An 18,998-nucleotide genomic window follows, 5' to 3' on the forward strand; every position below is an offset into this window, starting at 1 on the left:
TTCCTTCCTGAAGAATCTTCTATCTGGGTGCAAAATAATTTGCTTTCCAGGCACTACCGAGCCAGAAGCAATATCCTTGGGGTGGCTGGAGGGGACATTTAAAATTCTAGAAAGCTGAATTATGATCTTGCTCTCTGGCTCCCACACCTCTTTCCTTCATTAATTCCACCTCAGGTCCCAGGGGAATATCAGCAGCCACCTCCACCATCTGCTGTGGAAACAGAACAAACAAGATGTTCTGTTCCCCCTCCCGGAGTACAAACAAACAGACAAGCAGGCACGACTAGCAAGAGTTAATTCTACAGGCTTTAGTTAATTGCCTTCTGATAAGGCCTTGGCAGCAAAATAGGCTTGTTACCTCAGCTGAAATGAGATAACTCCAAACAAACAGTCCAGAAGCAGATGTACAGAAGTGTTGCCAAGAATTCAGACCAGGGTTTCAAACAAGAAGCAGAGTTCCAAAGATGTGACCAGAAGTTGTTTAAACTAATGTTCGTCACAAAGTTCTGAGAGCAGCCACACCCCCTTTTGTACCTTATGGGGTGTGGCTCAATGACTCAGCTACTCCCTGGCCCTCCTACTCAACCTACGTTGCTGCAAACGCTTGGCCCTGCGTCTTTCTCGAGGGTCTAGCCATGAGTCATCTTCACTAGACTGTATTTGCTGCAGCTGCTCAAGCTCCCTCCCAGCCTGGCTACTCCCAGGCTGCTCCTCTCAGCCTTCAGATGGAGACGGAGGCCTTGCCAGAGAGGAGGGCCCCGGAGAGGGAGGCCTTGCCAGTCCCTCCCCATCATCCTCAGAGTCCTCTTCCTCAGTCAGGACAGGCGGGGGGGGGGGGTGTCGGGTCGGGGCCACAACACAAGCTACGGAGAACAGCTGTGTTTTGCTCTCCCAGGTACCCGTGTTCCTCTGAAAATAAGACCGGGTCTTATATTAATTTTTGCTCCAAAAGACACATTAGGGCTTTCTTTCTTGGTTAGGTCTTATTTGGGGGGGAAATAGGGTACTAAATGCGTCTGTCCGGCTGATGATCTTAACTGGGACTTATTTTTGGCATGGGGCTTATATTACAAGCATCCTGAAAAATCATGCTAGGGCTTATTTTCCAGTTGGGTCTTATTTTGGGGGGGAATAAGATATTTCTTTAACAAAATAACAGAGAGCTGGAAGGGACCTTGGAGGTCTTCTAGTCCAACTCCCTGTTCAAGCAGGAGACCCCAGACCATTTCGGACAAACACTGTCCAGTCTCTTCTTGAAAACTTCCCGTGATGGAGCACCCACAACTTCTGGAGGCAAGCCGTTCCCCTGGTTAATTGTTCTCACTGTCAGGAAATTTCTCCTTCTAAATTGGTTTTCTCCTTGATAAGTTTCCCCGTTAACTTTCATCACCTTTGACAATTTAAGCAGCTCACAGAATACGAGACTCAGAGGAGCTACTTCAGAGTCAAAGCACAGAGCAGAATCAAAACAGAGACCCACATGCTTAATTTGTAAGGTCAGGAATTTGGGGAAGGGGATATGAAGAAGGGCGTATCAAATGGCAAGAGGCATTGAATAAATCACTTTAAATTTTTTTGTTTGTTTGTTTCAAAAAGCCCCATCGTTTTTTATCTGCACACAGAGGGTCATCTTTAACCTGGCAGAATAATTTATTTGCCACACTCCACAGGATATCTTTTATCAAGCACACAGATTTTATTGTTAGCACGAAACAAGTGAAATACAAGTGTTCACATACCACCATGGGTGCTGGCATGAGACTCTGGAAGGCAGAAGTTTCTAGAACGTTTTCGATGCAATGCTCCAAGGACTTCCCAAGCCTATTCTGTACTATAGGGAGTATCTTCAAAAAAACACACTTAGTCTACAGCCATGTGAATCCAGCACCCTTAACTCGGCCTTTCTAAGATGGTGTCCCCGGCTGTGTTGACTTATGGTTCAACCTTAGCCTAGCCCATCTGTTATCCAAGTACCTAATGCATCTGAAATGCAATTTCGGCTAGGGAAAACAAACGTACATTTCCCTTATCGCTCTTCCTGATGCAGCTCTGGCTCCTGGGATGCCGAAACATTGTGCCTTCACAATTAAATTGGCAATTAGGGCAAAGGGGAAAGAGAAATTCTGGATGTGATCCTGCGGCCTTATCCTCGTTATCCAAGTACTGATTGTACTGATGGAGAGATTGGGACTTTTGAAAAAAAAAGCGAACAAGTAAATACTGATTATATTTCCAACATGCTTGACTAGGCCTGTTTGTTAACGCATCACCTGCACAATTCAATCTTGGTAATGCTCAATACCTTTACATTTTGAGCTTCCGTATGCAAGAACCTGACAGGATGAATACTCTTGGCTGAAAAGAATATCTTTTGCAAAGCAGAACGTGCTTCCGGATAAAGATCTTGAAAATGCCGCTGGAGGCCAACTTTCAGGCTGAGAACGTTACAGAAAAAAAAAATTACAAGGAAAACACTGCAGCAACTGTAAATATTGTAATTGCTTATTAGAAGCACCATGTTCTCTCTACTCTCTCCTGCCTGAAAACATTCTCTGCGAGGGGCTGCCGATTCTGTACCGCAGAAGCTCTCCCCTACCCAAGGGGGCCTAGAAAACATCTTTCAGCCCCATCAAGGGGCTGCAGGTCCCTGGCAAGTGAGGGCGTAAAGAACAGCTGCCTACTGATCATGGCTGATCCTCCTGCTGGATTGCACTCAAGATGGCTACAACTGCTCCATGCCTCCCAGCAGGAGGACGAAGGTATGCAGGGGGTCCAAGGTAATTTGGACGAGGAGCTAGCGGTGAGTGGACAATTCACCTCACTGGCACTTGGATCAGCTGATTTGGCTCAATATGGAGGGCAGCAAGACTCTTGTGAACAAGAATTTGACTGAAGGAAGCAGAAATATTCCCAAAGACCTTGTGGGAAGTCCTTAATAGCTAGGTTCGTTGTAGGAGGTGGCTGTATCCTTGTATTACACAGCACGGACCCTGCATGGTAGCTTTCCTAAAAAATGTGAAATGTACATTTCAAAAATATCATGACCTGTGAGGTAAGGGGTGAAAGCCCTGAAGTGAAGGGGGAAAAAAGAGTCTGATTACTGGAGAAGGACTCAAGTTCACCACCAGTAGAGAACATCGCTGTACCGTTTTCATGCTACATATACAAAAAAAAACATTTGCGTCAAAACACCAACAAAAAGCACCCCGATGCATACTACCTATCTGTCCAGTCAACGTGTTTCATTCACAGCCCACACGAAGACAATTTGCCAGAGATCCTGTGGTTGTGAAACTCGGGGGGAGGGGGCTATAGAGACCTTCACTCCCAACCCTAGTCTTCCATGACCGTTCTCCCACAGAGAGAGAGTGAGAGAGAGACAGAAACAGAGAGAGAGAGACAGACAGACAGACAGACAGAGAGATAGTGCTAGGATGTCCTCAGAGAAATGATTGCACTTATTGATCTCCACCACGTAAAATCCAGTTGGGTGGAAACAGCAAGAGTCCAAGTGCTGGGATGGAGAGAAGGTGGTGGGGGACCATCCAAACGAGGAGCTGAAGAGAAGATCATGCCTGCTGAGAACTTTCATTCCTCTCTTTCCTATTTGGGACGTCCCAAGGGAGGCAGCCTTCCTCTGGAGCCAAAGACTAATGCCACAGGCTGTTCTGGGGGGGCGACCTTGAGGGCTTGCTTAAAGGGGTGACCACCAACCCGGCACTCAGATCCAGGCCTCGTCCTTCTTTCTCCTACAGCGAGACACAAAAACACTTCAGTTCGAAAGCATTTCTACAGAAGAGAGCGGCAGATGAAAAAAGAAAATCAATTTACAAATACTGGGCTTTTATTGTCTGCAGAGCGCTGGACTGGAAATCCCACCACACTCTAACCCCGCCTGTAAAAACGCAGAAAAGCAAGGATTTCAGTGGTGGGACACTGTTGAGGGGCAAGCTGGAAGGGATCAGAGAGGATTCTAAGGGATCATGAGCTCCCTGTACGTCTGCCTGCTCTTTTTCTTCCCATCACCCTGGAGAACCACTGTTAATGGGAAAACATGATCCCGGGTCAGAGGGACCGGCATACCGGTGTTCCGCACTCACCGCCAGCTCACTTTTAAAATACTTACAGCTCGATAATCCAGGAACATCTCTTTAAAGGCCAGAAAGTCAGTAAATGTGAGAAGCATGTCAAAAATGTCTCCAGCTATTTCATCCTTGTGCTGCCTGCAAATGAGGGATTCGGATAAGGTTATCTAACGTGGACAGGTATTTTCAGATTTTAAAGGAGTGCAAAATCTGCTCCGGAGCGGTGAAGAGGAAAACGCTACAGGTGGTCCTCGCTGAATGGCCATGGTTGGGACTGGCAACTTGGCTGAAGAGGGCCACAATTGTTAAGGGAAACATCCCGTGGCCGTGACTTGCCATTTCACTGACAGCTTCTCCACTTGCTCTGCTTGTCCTAAGCCAGGTGTGAAGCTGGCAAATGGCGATCACATGACCGCAGGATGCTGCAATGGTCATAGGGGTGAGGACCGGTCATAAAGTTATTTTTTTTCCACGCCATTGTAACTTGGAGTGGTTGCTAAGCAGGAGACTCTTAAGCAGGGCTCTTCAAACTTGGCCCACGCATGCCTGACTGAGGAATTCTGGGAGTTGAAGTCCACAAGTCATAAAAGGGCCACGTTTGAAGAGCCCTGCTCTAGTGCTACCTGTTACCCCTCTAGTGCTCTACCTGTTACCCCTCGCATAAAAATGATTGTGCAGAAAATGACGGGATTACAATCCCTGAAGAATTACTATATTGTAGAACAGGGGTGTCAAACTGCCAGCCCACGGGCCGGAGCGTCACGGAGAAACCGCGCCCATCCCATTTTCGGCAATGGGAAAAAGTTCCAATACGTCGCGCAACGTCACGTGACGTCGCGAGTTGGACATGCCTGCTATAGAATCTTAAGAATTATGTCATTACTATAATGAAGAAGTAGAGAATAGGGGAAAAGGCCACACCCACAGAAAAACCAAACCAAACCAAAAAAAATTTTTTTAAGGCAAAACAGAGGGAATTTCATAAATCAAAATGAAAACACTGACATTCGCTTTGATCTAATCTAAAAAGGGATGACAAGCAGCCGTCATCAGAGGAATGGCTGCCAATTTCCTTCACGCTTCTCCAAGGGAGAATGTGGCACCAAAGCCGTCAGCAAATTGCATTAAGCTCAACTCTCAGTGTGAAATGGGATCCCCGCTTGAGGGTTATGGCTTGAAATTGTTCCTTCATCACTACATTCGGTGCCGAGCAATCCTGAGTTGGGAAATAAGGAATTGCTGCTTTGGTCGATCCCTTAATGCAGCTCTGCTGGTGGGAGTCTCTGAAGTAGGAGCAGGTAGACAAGTCCACGTGGGGCTTAGGAAATGCAATCCCCTACTTAGAGAGAAGGATTAGGGAACTAGCCAGCTGTTAGATGGCACCTGCTAAGGGTCTGGGGAACGTTTGAAGAAGTGAATGGAGCGTCTCTGGCTGCTGCAGACTCTCCCCACCCACGGACTTGCAGCTTCTTCTCCCCATAACTGCAATTTCTTCTCTCCAAAACGCCTCTGCCATTATTTTGCTATTAGATCTGAAAAGTAACTACAGGATGAAGTTCTAAGCCAGGGGTAGGCAACCTTGGCTCTTTTATGACTCGTGGACTTCAACTCCCAGAATTCCTGAGCCAGCCACGCTGAGGGGAAAGGGAGAGGTTTCCAAGCTGAGCCATGCTGGCTCAGGATTTCTGGGAGTTGAAGTCCACGAGTCATAAAAGAGCGAAGGTTGCCTACCCCTGGCCTTGGCCACTTTATGACTCGTGGACTTCAACTCCCAGAATTCCTGAGCCAGCCACGCTGAGGGGAAAGGGAGAAGTTTCCGAGCTGAGCCATGCTGGCTCAAGAATTCTGGGAGTTGAAAGTCCACGAGTCACAAAAGAGCCAAGGTTGCCTACCCCTGGCCTTGGCCGCTTTATGATTCGTGGACTTCAACTCCCAGAATTCCTGAGCCAGCCACGCTGAGGGTTTCCCACCTCTGGTCTAGTTTACCAAAGAGAAGGACTAGGGGTAACACGATGGCATCTCCTCATACTTGGGGGATTGCCACAGGGAAGAGGGCATGGATTTATCTCCAAAGCACCTGAGGGTGGGACCCGAAGCAATGGGTGGAAGCTTATCCGAAGGATAAGGGGAAGGGAGAGGTTTCGAAGCTGAGCCATGTTGGCTCAGGAATTCTGGGAGTTGAAGTCCACAAGTCATAAAAGAGCCAAGGTGGCCTACCCTGGTCTAGGGAGCAAAAAAGACAAGAGATTCCAACGTAGGTAGCCCTTGATTTACGACAACTGAGCCCAAAATTTCCGTTGCTAAGCGAGACGGTTGTTGGGTGAGTTTTGCCCCATTTTGCTACCTTTCTTGTGGCAAGGGAATCTGGCTTCTAAACTGACTTTGTCAGAAGGTTGCGAAAGGTGACCCCTAGGACACTGCAAGTGTCATCAATCTAGGCCAGTTGCCAAGTGTCAGAATTTTGATCCGATGGCCAGAGGGATGTCACAACGACTGTCTGAAAAACAGCCCTAAGTCCATTTTTTCCCCTGGGCCGTTGTAATTTTTGAATGGTCTTTAAACAAACGGGCGTAAGTTGAGAACTACCTGTAATCCATTTGTCCCTGTGTAGGCAAGAGAGGTCCTGCTATTATTTCACTGGGCCCCCACATGGGAAAAAAGAAATTAAAGCGATTACATGGTGGCACCCCCCAAAATACCCCCAGGCCCATAGGCCTTGAAGCCCAGCATCTCACTTCCACAAGATTCGAAAGGGGATAGAAAGGATTAAGAGGAAGAAAGTTCTCCCACCATCAGGGCGCCCGCCTCATGGCCTCCGAGTGACTTCAGAGAACAGAAAAAACTCAACCAACCTGAAACACCGAGAAAAGACAGCAAGCCGACTTACTGCAAGGACAAGGTGAAGGCAGACATGCTGAAACCAGGAATCCTGTCCAAGAGTTTGGCTTCAATGTATTTTTCCACTAAGCAGATCTAAAATTAGAAAAAAATATATATTTATTTGCTTCTTCTTCCCTTTTCTGTGCTGCTCCAATTTGTGGCAGCCGTAAACCAGGTTAAAATCATTACAACAGACACTGCAGAACAGTGTTTCTCAACCATGGCCACTTGAAAATATGTGGACTTCAACTCCCCGGCTGGGGAATCCTGGGAACTGAAGTCCCACCCGTCTGCAAATGGCCATGGTTGAGAAACGCTGCTATAGAAACAATTGCTTTGCTTGTACCCCAGTACAGGGGTCCCCAACCCCCAGTCCGTGGACCAGAACCGGGCCGCGGCATGCAGCAACTGGGCCGTGCAAACAAGCGAAGCCCCATCCACGGGATGCAGGCGGCACGCAAAACCACAGCCCCTCCGGTCCGCGGAAAAACCGCTCCCCGGTGCCCAAAAGGTTGGGGCCACTGCCCCAGTGAACATAAATTGCATTAAACAAGCAGGCATCGCAACAGGGAGCATGACAACATCTCAGCTTGCTGGAATAGCTACAGTTTTGTGGCTTTCTAACTTCCATGAGGGTTTAGGGGCCACTTGAATTTGAGGAGGAATTGTTGTTCCTCAGAAAGTAACCCCAACCGACTGTCAAGTGTTTGGGGGTACCACGAGAGGGAAGTGATGTTTGGAACAATGCGTTCATTTCCTAGCGGTGCATTTTCTGGCCGTTGTGATTCTTGCCTTTGCTTTGGATTGACACGCTGCCTTGACTAGGATCCTGCCCCGTGAAGCCTTTTGTAATGTGGAATTTAATTTTTGCCTGGTGGGTTTATTTTGATTGGGAAACTTTCAAGCGCTTTATGGACTCATGGGCCATTGCCGGGGTGGCACGGTGGTTAGAATTGCAGTACTGCAGCTACCTCTGCTGATTGCGGGCTGCCAGCAGTTCGAATCTCACCGGCACAAGGTTGGCTCGAGGCTGACTCATCCTTTTGAGGTCAGCAAAATGAGGACCCAGATTGTTGTTGGGGGCAATAACTCTGTAAACAACTTAAAAAGGGCTGTAAAGCTCTGTGAAGCGGTATATAAGTCTAAGTGCTGTTGCTCTGGGGACTAACATTGGTCTGCCTGGGGCTGGACTTAATTGGGACAGTTCTGGGGTTTTGGGTGAAGGGAGTTGCGGGGGAATATTAATAAACCCACTAAACCAGAGTTACGTATATGTGTTTGTGTGTCTGAGCGGGACAGCACAAAGGGGTTGTACAGACTTTACAAACGCAATGTCAAGGATCCACGCTTCGGGACCCAACAACAAAAAAAACCAAAGGTAACCCAGGGATAATTGAGAGTGCAACTAACAATTACTAGTTCTTACAGCTGACCTTTGATGGATCTATGGCAAAAGTAAACCTCCTGCTTCCTGAATTTGCTATTAATGGTAGTTATCTGATAATTAGGCTATTACTGTAATTATTTTTTGCACACGGCGGCGGAGGCCTAAAGCGAAAAAGGTTTTATAAAGCCCAGCTGAAGGCCTACGACTGGGGCGACAGCGCGCGTGCCCACAGAGAGGGTTCGGCGTGCCACCTATGGCACCTGTGCCATAGGTTCGCCATCACAGTTCTACAGTCACACATTTCTTTGTGAGTGAAGCCAGTAGACCCTGCACATTCTTGCCCAGTTCAAACTTTTATAAACAAGCCAATTAGTAATTCAGCCTCTAGAAAATCTTATCTGTGTAGACAAAAAAAAAAAGATGACGACAAACTTACGTATTCATTAAAGATAGGTGTGTAGGCCAGTTTATTCTCCTCTGTGTCATCAAACTCTTGGTAGTATTTATCCATGAAGTTTCTTTGTATGAGCTGGAAGTCGTCATCTAAAATCACAAAACAGCTGCTAAATGGGGCGGCTATTTCGCTGAAACACAGTGACCCCATTCTTTCAGCCTGCCACGCACAACTTGAAATCCAGCACATTGTGTTCTGGGTCAGCCACGACAACAGCACAGCTGCAACTTGGAGGGGGCGGCGGGGGGGGAAGGGTACCGTCTATATGCAGCCAATCCCATTTTTTTTGCTAGCTAGGAAGGCTCTTGTAGGACCAGAGTTCTTAGAAGCAAATCTCCTAAAAGCCTTTTGGAAGTCTCCTTGGAGAAGGGACATCTATTCCCTAGGGCAGGGGTAGGCAACCTCGGCTCTTTTATGACTCGTGGACTTCAACTCCCAGAATTCCTGAGCCAGCCATGCTTGAGGGGAAAGGGAGAGATTCCCAAGCTGAGCCATGCTGGCTCAGGAATTCTGGGAGTTGAAGTCCACGAGTCATAAAAGAGCCGAGGTGGCCTCTACCCCTGCACTAGAGAATTTGACCAGCCTACAACAGTGTTCCCTTTATCATGATTAACATAGTGGTTTATACAGGAAGAACGAATTGGCACTAAGCAGACAGTCCGAGCATTCCAAATGCTTGTCTGAACATGGAACCCCATCAAGTCTGACATGCAGGTCAAAAAGCCCTACTCCAGATAAGGTGTGCAATGACAAAACACAGATCGGATCTGACCAGCGGACGTGAAAATGAGCAGCACTGAAGACGTGTTTAAAATCTTCCACCAACTTGGAACTGATAGGTTTTAACCAGCCATCTAGCGATGGTCATGGTTCTGCTTCAAGTGTCTTCCTTCAGGTGAAGAGAAGACGACACACCTCTGGACACCCTCTCATCCTTTTGGCAAAAGTGACGGAGCTCCTGGGGCGGAAGCAATATTTATAAACCAAGACAAAAATAGATGATCACCCCATCCAGCAGGCTCTGGCCTAGACCAGAAGCCTTCTTTCATGCATGCTCAGAAGAAGCTGAGGGTGGAAGAGTCAAAAGAAAGGCACAGAAACAATCGACCATCCTCAGAAACTTGGGATTACTCAGGGGCAAACGTTTTGAGAGAAACTAGGTCTATTCAGGGCTGGCCATGCTCAGATAAGGGCAAGGCTTCCAAGTGTGCAGAAAATAGCCTAGCTTGGCGTATCTGCTGCAGCAACATCACTCAAGTTTGATAATGTCTTGGTACAAGAGCTTAGTGAAGTTTGACGTGGCTGCCTCTTCCTCCTCCTCATGCTGTCTTCCTGGTGAACTGGACTTGGACTACATTTATAACTCTTGAGATTAGGCAAATGTATTTTTTAGGCTTACCAATCAAATACAAGCTGTTGTTTGTGAGGCTGGAGTACTGAGGAAGGCCTTTGGGGGGCAGTATCAACTATCAAAGCAGAACTCACCCATTACAATATCTTCCAAATATCCTACAATAGCATCAAATTCAGCATCAGAGGGTGAGGAGCTAAAATGAGAGAGGAGTAATTTAGATTTCAGTAACCAAGGAATGTGAAAGGCCCATTATGCAAAATGGGACCTAGATTGAATTTATTAAGAATTACATTCATTAATCCAAGTTTCTAGATCGGGTGTGTCAAAGTGCCGGCCCGCGGGCCGGATGCATCATACTGAAACCACGCCCACCCCATTGCCGGCCATGGGGAAAAAGTCACGATACGTTGCGCGACGTCACGAGTTTGACATGCCTGCTCTAGATCTATCATTTTGTGGCCTTTCAAGGATTCTTATTAATATTTGGTAGGAATGGGAAAATATAGAACAACAGGATTGGAAGGGACCTCGGAGATCTTCCAGTCTGACCCCGCTGCTTGAATAGATGACCCCATGCCATTTTGGACAAACGGTTGTTCGATCTCTTTTTAAAACCTCCAGTGATGGAGCACCCACAACTTCTGGAGGCAAGCCATACCCTTAACAAACTTCTACCCATTGCTTCTTGTCCTGCCTTCAGGTGCTTTAGAACAGGTCGACCCCCTCTTCTCTGTGACGGACCCTCAGGTACTGGAAGACTGCTACCATGTCCCCCCTAATCCTTCTCTTCCTTAGGCTAGACCAGGGGTAGGCAACCTTGGCTCTTTTATGACTCATGGACTTCAACTCCCAGAATTCGGCTATGCTGACTCAGGAATTCTGGGAGTTGAAGAGCCAGGGTTGCCTACCCCTGGGCTAGACATACCCAGTTCCGTCAAGCATTCATCATATGTTTTAGCCTCCAGAACCCTTATCATCTTTGCTGCCGTTCTCTGCCCTCTCACTAGTGAAAATATCTTGGGAAGCCATCTCTTTCATCTGCATCCCCCACCCCAAAATTAGCCCCAATTAGTAGTTGTTCCCTCTCAACCACTCCCAAAAGGAACCAGAATTTTCATCCTACATCCCCTTCTCAGGGCCGTACAGAAGATCACAAGGCTGACTTACCCCTCCCAATCCTCCAACTTGTTTCATTTCCTAATATTCCCAATGAAATGGAATGACTTGCAAAAAGTAGAAATAGACTTACATGGATACGCCAAAACTTTCTTCTTCTAAAGTCTCCATTGTTGCTTGGCTACCTGCATTTATGAAAGAAAGATTTTAATATGGTTGACTCATTCTCAGAACCCAGGGCACATCCCAGCCACCTTCAATATGAATACAAACACCACCACCCGCCCACTGGTATGAGTGGACAATTTCCCAGGATTCAGTTTCTCTGCAACAGCCAATTGGGGATGCCTCCTCTAAATGAAAACAGCTTTCCATTCTTCTGCCAAGAAGATTTTCACCTTAATCGTTCATCATGGAGGATTTTTAATAGTTGATAGTGAAAGGAGAGCATGTTGACTCTGGTCAAAGGTATTTGATCAAAGAAAGGCAAGAAATGCCATGAAATTCCAAGAAAATGCCTACAAATGCCCATCTTAAATTTTAACTCTGGGCAGCTAGCAATCAATACACAAGAGGAAAACAATTCGATAAAACCCATATAAGCCAAAATAAAAAAATGCAATTAAAATTATTCCTTCAGAACAGGGAATAGCATTCAAGATTGATGCTGTAAGTTCCACTGAGCCTGTAGATGAAGGGTCTTCAAAGTTGGTCCTTTTATGACTTGTGGACTTCAACTGGGAGTTGAAGTTCAACTGGGAGTTGAAGTCCACGAGTCATAAAAGGGCCAAGTTTGAAGAACCCCTACACGCTGGCTGAGGAATTCTGGGAGTTGAAGTCCACAAGCCATAAACGGGCCAAGTTTGAAGACCCCTGCTGTAGACCTTCATACAAGACCTGGGTGTATATAATGGCACCCAAACCTTATTAACTTTATTTAAGAGAGTCGGGTTTGCTTTGTGTGAGAATTTGACCGTTTTTAACATGGTTTTGTCACTCTACAACCAATCCCTGGATTTTTCAGATTTATAGATAGTTCAGAAGAATGAAAACCTGCAATCATAGCCTCTTACTGCATTCTTTCTACAACCACCCCCCACCCCACCCCACCCCCTGCAGAACATCCTTCTCCTGAGATCTGGCTGTTCCTGCAAGGGTTGGGGCAGAATGAATCTGGAGTTCAGTGTAGTTGAAGGAGGATGTGAAGGTAAGCTATATTGCCTTTCAGATGCTGGGAGTTTTTGTTTACAGATTTTACTGTTATTCTTAGTTTATTGTTATTGTTATTCTGTGAGCTGCCCAAAGTTAAGACATATGCTATGTAAGTCTTTTAAGTAGAATAAATAAAATAGGGGCCTTCTAATAAGCAAAGTCAATTGTTGTTGTTAGCTGCGAAGTCGTGTCTGACCCATCGCGACCACATGGACAATGTTCCTCCAGGCCTTCCTGTCCTCTACCATCTTCTGGAGTCCATTTAAGCTCACGCCTCCTGCTTCAGTGACTCCCTCCAGCCACCTCATTATCTGTCATCCCCTTCTTCTCTTGCCCTCCACCTTTCCCAGCATTAGGCTCTTCTCCAATGAGTCCTTCCTTCTCATGAGGTGGCCAAAGTATTTGAGTTTCAGCTTCAGGATCTGGCCTTCTAAAGAGCAGTCAGGGTTGATCTCCTCTAGGACTGACCGGTTTGATCACCTTGTAGTCCAAGGGACTCGCAGGAGTCTTCTCCAGCACCAGAGTTCAAAGGCCTCAATTCTTTGGCGCTCAGCCTTTCTTATGGTCCAACTTTCACTGCCATACATTGCAACTGGGAAGACCATAGCCTTGACTATACGCACTTTTGATGACAGGGTGATGTCTCTGCTTTTTAGTGTGCTGTCTAGATTTGCCATGGCTTTCCTCCCGAGGAGCAAGTATCTTTTAATTTCTTGGCTACAGTCCCCATCTGCAGTGATCTTGGAGCCCAGGAAAATAAAATCTGTCACTACCTCCATTTCTGGTACGCCCATCTCTAAGAACTTGCCACAGTTTGTTATTATCCACACAATCAAAGGCTTTAGCATAGTCAATGAAGCAGAAGTAGATGTTTTTCTGGAACTCTCTAGCTTTCTCCATGATCCAGCGTATGTTGGCAATTTGATCTCTAGTTCCTCTGCCTCTTCGAAATCCTGCCTGTACTTCTGGTAGTTCTCGATCCACATACTGCTGGAGTCTAGCTTGTAGGATTTTAAGCATAACTTTACTAGCATGAGAAATGAGTGCAATGGTGCGATAGTTTGAACATTCTTTGGCACTGCTTTCTTTGGAATTGGAATGTAATCTGATCTTTTCCAATCCTGTGGCCACTGTTGAGTTTTCCAAATTTGCTGGCAAGCAAAGTCAATGGGGGAAACCAAATTTACTTAACAACCCCATAAAAAAAGAGGTTGTAAAGTTGGATGTGACTAACAATTGCATCACTTAGCTATGGAAGTTCTGATCTCAATTGTGGTCATAACAGAATAACAGAATCGGTAGGGACCTTGGAGGACTTCTAGTCCAACTCTCTGCTCAAGCGGGAAACCTGATAACATTCCAGAAATATACAATCTCTCAGATTTCTCCAATCTCTTCTTGAAAACCTCCAGTGATGGAGCACCCACAACTTCTAGTGACAAGCCATTCCACTGATTGTTCTCACTGTCAGGAAATTTCTCCTTAGTCCTAGGTTGCTTTTCTCCTTGATTAGTTTCCATCCATTGTTTCTTGTCCTTCCTTCAAATGCTTTGGAGAAATAGACTGACACCCCCCCTTTTTCTTTTGTGCCAGCCCCTTAGATATTGGAACTCTGCTGTTATGTCACTCCTAGTCCTTCTTTTCATTAAAAACACAAATCAAGAACTACCTATATTTACACAGTTCAGATCTGCTCATCTTAGTTAATCTTTCAGGATGTTAATGTTGCTCCTTTGGAAATCTTTTACAGTGTTGCCATAGACATGAATGAGGGGGGTGCCACTGGACTGAGTAATGCAAGAGCTCCAGAATTTATTTATCAAATTTATATAGCTGCCCATCTCAAGAAAGGCAACTCTGGGCAGCGTACAAGTAATGAGAGCAATGAGCATAGGGAATTCCGAGAGATAAAACCCACACATTTGGAAGAAGGCCTCCAGACAGACCCACAGGGATCCTGTATCAAGAATTATATTATTTGTGGGCCTTCTATCAGCAGAGGGGGAGAGCCATAAAACAAAGGTCAAAAAGGCATCCTATGTAAAAGGCAACCTAGAGCCCTTTATGCTGGGGCATTTTTCAATGCTGCTCAATCAATTCACCTAATTAAGTTAAAATTAATAAGTATTTCCTTTGGGCTTTGAAATGCATATTTCAACTGCCAACCTAGCAGTTTGAAAGCACGTAAAAATGCAAGTAGAAAAATAGGGACCACTCCGGTGGGAAGGTAACAGCGTTCCGTGCACCTTTGGCGTCTAGTCATGCCGGCCACATGACCATGGAGACGTCCTCGGACAAGCGCTGGCTCTTCGGCTTTGAAACGGAGATGAGCACCGGCCCCTAGAGTCGGAAACGACTAGCACGCATGTGCGGGGGAACCTTTACCTTATATCTATCTATGTATATCTATCTATGTATATCTATCTATCAATCTTATATATATATATATATATATATATATATATATATATATATATACACATACATACATACATACACACACATATACACATATACATACACACACACACACACACACACACACATATATATATACACACACATATACATATACATACATAGATATATATATATAGATAGATATATATGTATATAAGAAACACACACACACAAATATACATATATATATATAATAAATAGGTTATATATAATAAATAAATGGGGCTGCCTTGAAATGTTGCTAAATAAATGAATAAATCAGTAGAAATAACCAGAATAAACAAGTCCTTCAGGCCTGGGGTAGCTTTGAGACGCTGCTACATGATTAACTAAATAAAGATAAATAAGTGCTTTGGGCCTGGGGCAGCTTTGAAATACTGCTGAATTAATAGAAATAACCAGAAGAAACAAACCCTCCGGGTTTGGGGGAGTCTTTGAAACGCGGCCCAGTAAATTGGAATAATTTAATTTAGGCCGGCCAGAGATTTAAAACCGATTTCACGTTAGAGACGGGCTGCTCCTGGAGCAAAGGGGGGCTCCGGGGAAACAGGCAGGGCCCTCCCGCCGCCCCCCAGATCGTCGCCGGAGGGGCTGCAGCGGCTCTTCCCATCGAAGCGCGCCCCTCGTGACCCGGGAGATGGAGCCTCCCGCTCCAAGCGCAGTCTACCTGCGGCCCGGGAGCTACCCCCACCCCCCCCACCCCCCGCACTCCAATAGGCGGCGCAAGAGACCCTCTCCGCGCTTTTCCGCGCTGCTCACCGGGATCAAAGCAGAAGCGAAGGCCGCGGCGGCAGCGCCGCCATGGAGTCCGTTAAAAGGCCGCTACTATAACCCCCTCTCGTCGTCCGGGCAACGGCCACTTCCGGTAGCGCGGGGGGGGGGGGGTTCAGCAGGAGAACCAATCGGGAGGAAGAGAGGCGAGTGGGGCGGTGCTTCTGTTCTCCGAGGAAGGCCAATCAGATGCGGAAGGGGCGGGGCCTCTCGCTCGAAAACACGTGGAGGTTGGAAGCGGTCAAACCGGACGGGGTGGGTGGGTGGGTGTGTATGTATATACGTATATGTATATATATATAGATAGATCTTTGGTCATTCGGGTTTTTCCCACGTAGAATTGGAGGTATCAGGGCAACGTTTCGACGAAATCTCATCTGTCATCCTCAAGCTGGAGGATGTGGGGCGGGGGAGAAAGCTCCGGTGTCTGCGAGTCGTGAAAATGCTTAGAACAATTCCGTGCAGGTTGTTTAAATATCTACAGATTTATTTTGGGTCCGCTGTACGCTGATGAAATGCACCCGCATTTTGGGATAGACACCATCCCTTCTGAATCCCATGGAAAGAAACGAATTATCTCTTGGGCAGCTCGAAGGGACCTTGGAGGTCTTCTAGTCCAACCCCCTGCTCAGGCAGGAGACCCTACTACACAATTCCAGACAGGTGGCTGTCCGGTCTCCTCTTGAAAACCTCCAGTGTTGGAGCACCCACAACTTCTGGAAGCAAGCCGTTCCACTGGTTAATTGTTCTCCCCGTTAGGAAGTTTCTCTTTAATCGGTTGCTGCTGCTGCTTGTCTTGGCTACTGGCAGCGCTCTGCTTCGTTTTTGCCTGTTTTCTACTGCGTGTGTTAAGAATTTTTGAACCTTGCTTTAATGATTTGCTTAAAGAGCATATTTAGCATTTAAACTGCAGTGCTAAAAATATTATTTGCGTTTTGAAATTTGCATTTATCTTTCTTATTCATGGTAAGCAGCTCTGAGTTCTGCAGAGTAGGAAAGAGTGGAAACCAAACCAGAATGAATCAGTCGCATATTTTGAAGACTGGAGACGCTGCTTCAGGCACGTAGCTATTAATCAAATCAAACTGTTGATGCATGAAGAAGGACGAATGTTGACTGAATGCAGAGTGAAGAACAAGGCAGGTGCAAATATTCTGGGGTGAGCAATCTTTCTAACGGAAAGCAATTGTTGCGGAGACAATTTTAGTTTGTACATTAACTAGCTTCCACTGTTGATTAACAGCTGGAAGTATTGTGCTGGTTTAGTTCTTGACTTACAACACAAATGGGACCAGAATTTCCATTGCTCAGCAAGGCAGTTGAGGAAGTTGTGCCCAACTTTACAATCTTTTTCGCTATGGGACATTGCGACTATTGTCATCAATACGTGCCAGTTGCCAAGGGGCCAAATGCGGATCACATGACCATGGGGATGCTGCAAAGGTCATTAGTGTGAAAAATGGTCACGCTACTTCTTTCAGTTATGCCTTGTAAGTCGAGGACTGTCTATACAGGCCAAAGCCATATGCTGAATTTTAGCTACAGCACATTGCTTAATCCAGGGGTCACCAAACCCCAGTGTGTGGACTAGTACTGGGCCGCACAAACAAGCAAAGCCCCATCTGCGAGATGCAGGCAGCACACAAAACCAGGCCCCCTCTGAGCCACGGAAAAACCTCTCTCCGTGGAACCGGTCCCCTGGTCCCCAAAAGATGAGGGTTTCCAACATCGGCAACTTTTAAGTCGTGAGGAGTTCAACTCCCAGAATACCTTAGCCCGCCATGCTGGGAGTCAAAGTCCACCTGTCTCAAGAGTCGCTAAGTTTGGGATACCCTGATCTAGAGGTTCGTCTATATTGCAAGAAGGAAAACGTCAGCCAACAATAAAAATACACTTAATCCCCAAGGAAAGATTTGGAGAAAAGTAGTATTAACATTAAGAATGAGGTCACAAGGCAGCTATTAGATAACAATAAATATATCAGCACACTGGCTTTGGTTTGGCTTGACACTCACTGTTGTTGGGCACCAGAATGGTACTTATTTTAACCTACGCAGCAGCCCTCCAATAAGAGATCGGCAATATAGGCAGTGCTTGACTTTCAAGAGTTTGTTTAGTGACCGTTCAAAGTTACAACGGCCCTGAAAACAGTGACGCATGACAATTTTTTCACATTTATGACCATTGCAGCATCCTCACGGTCATGTGATCAAAATTCAGATGCTTGACAACTGGCATGTATTAATGACAGTTGCAGTGCCCTGGGACCTTTTGCAACCTTCTCGCAAGCAAAGTCAAGGGGGAAAGCCAAATTCGCTTAACAACTGCACGGTTCATTTAACCACTGTAATGAATGGCTTAACAACCGGGGACATGTGATCACCATTTGCAACCTTCTGATAAGCCAAGTCAATGGGGAAGCCAGATTTGCTTAACAACCATGGGTAATTCTGGGAGTTGAAGTCCACATACCTTAAAAGTTGCCAAGGTTGAGAAACACTGCCCTACTGAATAGCCACAAAGGCCTATGACCTACGTCTATATATCAGATACTTCTGTCTCAATCCTACTGAGCAACAAAATCCTGCTTGAGCGAGGGGGCTGGGCTAGAAGACCTCCAAAGTCCCTTCCAACTATTCTATTCCACTCCACTCCATTCTCTATTCCATTCCATTTTTTACATGTTTGTACAAGAGAATTTTTTTTAATAAGATGTTCCTGACATACTACTAATTTTAAACCTGGGAATCCATTTTGAGGCAGGGAGCTGCTAGCCGCTCTGCACGTGTTAAATATTAACCCCATCCACTTCTATACCTTTTTTTATGGGTCTGGGCCTCTTCGTGGTGCAATTACAAAAAATGGGGGGCAACTTTGATTCCAGTTAAGAGTTGCAATTTCCCTGACTCTGTAAAAATAAATATGCTAGCATTAAATGTGGCAATGCCATAAACGTAAAGAGGATTACGCAATTTCTTTTACTCAGTCTTCCCTGAGTACTTTTCCTAACATTTTATTCTGTTCTTGTCTCAGAAACTCACCTGAAACATTATAATGATATGCATCTTAAGAAAGGAATCAGTTAATTGTGAAGTCGAGATTCCCCCCCCTTCTTAAGGTCCAGCGCAGGATGAACATTTTGATATGGCTTTGCATTATCTTACAACTTCAGCTACTTCAGAAATCCATGAGGGAACAAGATTGATGCAACTGTTTCACAGAAGTAATGTGAGCCAAACACTGCAATATAAAAATTAGTTAGAATAATCCTAAATAGGA

At 45.9% G+C, this 18,998-nt stretch overlaps 1 protein-coding gene across 1 annotated transcript; it reads right to left on the reverse strand.

The window, feature by feature from the left end:
• Positions 1-94: 94 nt before the first annotated feature.
• ARL2BP (ARF like GTPase 2 binding protein) lies at positions 95-15,784 on the reverse strand. The gene is made up of 7 exons (XM_083370625.1): positions 15,708-15,784; positions 11,410-11,461; positions 10,292-10,353; positions 8,789-8,895; positions 6,973-7,058; positions 4,127-4,223; positions 95-3,749 (listed from the first exon to the last, which is right to left on the reverse strand). The coding sequence occupies exons 2-7, from the start codon at positions 11,445-11,447 to the stop codon at positions 3,651-3,653; spliced, it is 489 nt and encodes a 162-aa protein (XP_083226751.1). The 5' UTR covers positions 11,448-11,461; positions 15,708-15,784; the 3' UTR covers positions 95-3,650.
• Between the last annotated feature and the right edge of the window lie 3,214 nt (positions 15,785-18,998).

The sequence above is a fragment of the Vipera ursinii genome (genome assembly GCF_947247035.1).
Source record: "Vipera ursinii genome assembly, chromosome: 10".
NCBI classification, from domain to species: Eukaryota; Metazoa; Chordata; class Lepidosauria; order Squamata; family Viperidae; genus Vipera; species Vipera ursinii.